This window comes from Rattus norvegicus, chromosome 14 (genome assembly GCF_021556685.1).
Source record: "Rattus norvegicus strain SHRSP/BbbUtx chromosome 14, alternate assembly SHRSP_T2T, whole genome shotgun sequence".
In the NCBI taxonomy this organism is placed as follows: Eukaryota; Metazoa; Chordata; class Mammalia; order Rodentia; family Muridae; genus Rattus; species Rattus norvegicus.
In genome coordinates, this window is record NC_141547.1 from 12,417,754 (window position 1) to 12,423,040 (window position 5,287).

The 5,287-nt window shown below is 44.3% G+C and overlaps 1 protein-coding gene across 9 annotated transcripts in view; it reads right to left on the minus strand.

Moving 5' to 3' along the window:
• The window catches only part of Bmp2k (BMP-2 inducible kinase), a 153,388-nt gene that overhangs the window by 31,201 nt on the left and 116,900 nt on the right, over nucleotides 1–5,287 (minus strand). For 7 of the 9 annotated variants that reach the window (XM_087584030.1, XM_087584029.1, XM_087584037.1 and 4 more), the window contains exon 16: nucleotides 2,838–2,900. In XM_087584030.1, coding sequence (XP_087440156.1) covers nucleotides 2,838–2,900 — 63 coding nt within the window. Of the gene's footprint in view, nucleotides 1–1,760; nucleotides 2,218–2,837; nucleotides 2,901–5,287 lie in introns of those variants that run through there. The other 2 variants (XM_087584033.1, XM_087584038.1) reach the window with 2 other exon arrangements.

Below are 5,287 nucleotides of genomic sequence, written 5' to 3' on the forward strand. Positions count from 1 at the left end.
AGTTGCCTATAGCTCTTTGAGGGCACACAGATTTAGGCTGCCACAAATAGCATGTTCAAACGTGGAAACAGTCTCTTGAAATTTTGGTAGTTTACAGGACAAAATAAAGTCATAAATCCAGGCATTTTCTTTTTCAGCGCATCAGCTGGAACAGCAGGTAGGCAGGTAGAGCAAAGGGGAGAGTTCCTGCCGAAGGGTCATGGGTGATACCTGCTGACACCTGTGCCAATGGGGTTGGTGGAAGCCAGGGGTCTGCTGTCAATACATTCCAAAGGGTTTCACTTGCTAGTCACAAGGATGTGAGGTCAGACCTGGATGTTAGAGTGAAAAGCTAATAAAGAGGCTAAAGATGGTCAGGATAATTTGGCTCTGGTTAGCATTCCACCTCTCCCGCCAGTCAATCTGTTTATAGAATCTTTGTGGAGGGGAGAGGTGTAAATTCATGTGTGAGCTGGTTCCCAGTACCCATATGGGCCAGGGAAAACCTTGGAATTTTGTTCCTCAGGCACTGATCTTGTTTGTTTGTTTGTTTGTTTGTTTGTTTGTTTGTTTAGAGAAAGATTTCTCATTGTCCTAGTACTCATGAACAGGGCTAGGCTGTCTGTCAGGGAGCCCCAAGCAGTCTGTCAGCTCTCACCACTCCAGCACTGGGTTTGAAAGTACACACCTGATTCTAAACAAAAACAAAAGCCATAACCATGGGATCTGGGGATGGCACTTGGGTGCTGTGGCCTGAGCTCTCTCCCCTGCTTCCCAACCTTGTAGATCTCCAATGTGGCTGTTTTCTGAGAACTTTGGTTCCCTTTTATCTGTTGATTTTTTTTTCCCTTGTACTCTTCGTGTGGGTAACATTTATTGCATTTTATACCCTGACCTGTTCACAAGGTGTCACACAGGAATGAGCTCGTAGGATACAGAAGCTGAGTAGGACTTCAAACTCAGGTAAGATGGCTTCCAAGCACCAGGCTTTAACACTAACCCATGATGCCTTTCAAACATTAGTCAATATCACTAAGTAATAAATGTGAATGCCCATTACATGCTGTTAGGGATACAAACACAACACCTCAAAATATGGTGCCTTAATACAGTACTTTGAGGAGGCCTCAGGAGCAGAATGGATCCCCCACCCCCCTACCCCACCCCACCCCCACTTATCTCTCTCCAGTTTCCACTTGGTTCACCGAAAGCAAATCTTCTACCCAATGAGATGGGGAATCCAAATGAGAGTTCCTCTCTCCAAACTAGTCATAAAGCCTACCAGGTCTCTTGTATCTTCCTCTGATTTTCTATGGGAAGTCATAATAAATGGTGATAAATGAAGCTTTTGATCTACATACTTGAAAGTAGGTCAAAAGGCCCTCCTTCCAGAAAAGTCCTACCCCTGGCTCTCGAAGTCAAGAGGAATTTGAAGATTTAAGGTCTCCCGGGCCCTGTTTATTCCTGCCAGATCCTGCTCTTTTTGTCCAGTCCTATTTCTGTAGAATTCTTCACTCCCACATCAGACGTAAAAGCACAGTTAAGTCCTTATTTCTCCAACAGTTGTCACTTAACGCTTCGTTTAAAATATACATATGTGCTCATATGTGTACATATGTACACATTCAATTTTAGTTAATGGTTCCTGTTCACCAGGGGCTCTGTCTTTCCAAGAACTCCTAGAATACACTGGGTATAAAATCACACTTGAGGGCAGGTCCTGTGCCTGACCGTAGGTGGGCAGCACAAAGTGAACTCTATGGTACTTTGGATTATTTTTTGGTCTCATATTGCTTTGTTTTGGCATATTTATTTATTTACATCTCAAAGGCTGCCCTCTCCCTTCATAGAGTTCCTCCTTTATGTCCCCTCCCGTTCACATCTGAGAGAGCAGCACCTCCTGGATCCCCCCCCCCCCCCCCGGCCATCAAGTCTCTACAGGATTAAGCACATTCTCTCCCACTGAGGCCAGACAAGGCAGTCTTCTGTTGTATATGTGCCGGGCTTCGGACCAGCTGATGTATGTTCTTCTGTTGGTCTCTGGGTGTTCCCAGGAGTACAAGTTAGTTGATATTATTGGCCTTCCTGAGGAGTTGCCATCTCCTTGAGGGCCAATCCTTCCCCTAACTTCCACAGAGGTCTCTGACTTCTGCCCAATGTTTGTATGTGGGTATCTGCATCTGTCTCAGTCAGCTGCTGGGTAAAGCCTCTCAGAGAGCTGCTATGCTAGGCTCCTGTCTGCAGGCACAACACAGCATCATTGACAGTATGAGGGATTGGTGCCTACCCACGGGATGGGTCTCAAAATGGGCCGGTCACTGGCCGGCCATTCCTTTAGTCTCTGCTCTACCTTTGTCCCTGCATTCCTTTTAGACAGGACCAATTTTGAGTCAAAAGCTGTAGGTAGATTGGTGTCCCCATCCCTCCGCTGGGGGTCCTGTTTGGCTACTGGAGGTGGGCTCTTCATGTTCCATATCCCCACTGTTGAGCATTTCGACTAAAGTCATCTGCATTGATTCCTGGGAGCCTCCCTCATCCCAGGTCTCTGAGACTTCCAGAGAATTCCCCATCCCCTACCCCCAGCTGCTGCATATTTCCATTCGTTCTCCTGGCTCTCTGGGCCTCTCTGCTGTCTCTCATGCCTGATCCTGACCCTGCTATTTCCCTAACCCTACCCTCTCCACTCAGATATCCCTTCCCTTCTTCTGCCTCCCATAACTATTTTGTTCCTCTTTCTAAGTGGGATTCAAGCATCCTCACTAGGGCCTTCCTTCTTGTGTAACTTGTTTGGGTCTGTAGGGTGTACCGTGAGTATTCCGAACTTTCTGGCTAATATCCAGTTATCAGTGAGTACTTACCATGCATGTCCTTTTGGTTCTGGGTTACCTCACTCAGGATATTTTTCAGTTCCATCCGTTTGCCTGCAAAATTCATGAAGTCATTGTTTTTAATAGCTGAATAGTATTCCATTGTGTAAATGAACCACCCTTTCTGTATCCATTCCTCTGTTGAAGGGCATCTGGGTTCTTTCCAGCTTCTGGCTATTATAAATAAGGCTGCTATGAACATAGTGGAGCATGTGTCCTTGTTATATGTTGGAGCATCTTTTAGATATATGCCCAGGAGAGGTATAACTGGGTCCTCAGGTAGTACTATGTCCAATTTTCTGAGGACCCTCCAGTCTGATTTCCAGAGTGGTTGTACCAGCTTGCAATCCCACCAACAATGGAGGAGTGTTCCTCTTTCTCCACATCCTCACCAGCATCTGCTGTCACCTGAGTTTTTGATCTTAGCCATTCTCACTGGTGTGAGGTAGAATCTCATGGTTGTTTTGATTTGCATTTCCCTGATGACTAAGGATGTTGAACATTTCTTTAAGTGTTTCTCAGCCACTCAAGTTTTCTTTGTTGAGGATTTTCTGTTTAGTTCTGTATCCCATTTTTTTTTAATTGGGTTATTTGGGGTTTTTTTGTTTTGTCTTGTTAGTTTTTTTCTGTTTTGTTTTGTTTCGTTAGAGTCTAACTTCTTGAGTTCTTTAGATATTTATATATTTTGGATATTAGTCCTCTGTCTGATGGAGGATTAGTGAACATCTTTTCCCAATCTGCCATTTTGTCCTATTGCTAGTGTCCTTTGCCTTAATTTTTTTTTTTTGTCTCATATTGCTTTTAGGGTGGGGAGGCTTTTTTATCTGTTGGCATTTTGCTTGTCTTATGGTTTCTGATTTTGTGGGGTTTTTATAGAGTTGTCTGTGTTTGTGTGCTTGTATGTGTGTATATGTTTGTACTTCTGTATTTCGTGTGGTTTTCCTTCGTTTTGTTTGTTTTCATAGTTTTATTTATTTATTTTTTTTTGGTTCTTTTTTTCGGAGCTGGGGACCGAACCCAGGGCCTTGCGCTTCCTAGGTAAGCGCTCTACCACTGAGCTAAATCCCCAGCCCCCATAGTTTTATTTTTAATCTGCATGTTTGTTTTCTAGAGAAAGGAAAAAAGTATGAAGTTTAAATGGTGAGGAGGTAGGAAGGATCTGGAAGAAGATAGGGGAAGGAAAGCCGTGATCAGAATATATTGTATGAAAAACATTCAGTTTTATAAAGTATCATTGGATTCTATAAAAGAAAGAATCTGAGTTAGACAATTAAAACTAAAACCAAATGACTGGTAATATCCAGAATGAGTCTCTTTCCCCACTGATAGACTGTCCAACAATAAAATATTTATGATATATATATATATATATATATATATTTAAGTTTTCATGGTCTTCCCCTCTCACTCAGTAGTGACTCTGGTTTTGAAGACGTGACTAAATTTCTTACCTGTGTCAAACGTATTTTAAAGACAAGCTTCAAGTTTAACCTTGCCATTATAAAATAATTCCTCAGTCCATACAACTGTATTAGTGTATATGGGTAGATATTTATATGAATTTACTATGAGATGTGTCTTGTTCTAATACGACCTTTTAATAAATATAATATATAAAACTCCCAATGTACTCATTGTCAACCCCCCCACACACACAACACACACACACATACACACACAACACACACACAACACAACACACAACACACACACAACACACACACAACACACACACAAACACACACACAACACACACACAATACACACAACACACACATACACACACAACACACACAACACAGACACACACACAATACACACAACACACACAACACAGACACACACACAACACACACAACACACACACAACACACACACAACACACACACAACACACACAACACACACAACACACACACATACACACACCAGGGTCCTTTCTGTGTGCATTTCATCAACAACACATCATCCCGCTGTAAGTTAGCTTGAATTAGTTACCTTTCTGTTACTCTCATCCTGTTATTCAAGATATAGTAAATATTACTTCTGATGAAAAACAGAAAAAAAGAATCACTTGGATTCAGTTGTACTTTACATTTTTCACCTGCAGCTAAGGGGAGAGGGGCGGGCCTGTTTGGTGTTAGGGAAGGGACGTCTGGGAGGGCGGGACTAGGGCCAGGCCGGGTAGAAGGGCGGGACCAGCTGGGAGGGCGGGGCTAGAGGGGGCGGGACTCGAGGGCGGGACTCGAGGGGCGGAGCCAGAGATTGACTGGCAGGCAAAGGAGGAACTAGAAGCTCTCCAACCGGGTAAAGGGCGGGGCGGTAGGCGGGTCCTGCTGGTTAAGGCAGAAGGAAGGGCGGGCCGACAAGGCGAGGGGCGGGGAGAGGCGGGGCCTCAGGGCGCGCTGACGTCAGAGCAGGCTGCGACGCCGGCGGCGGGCC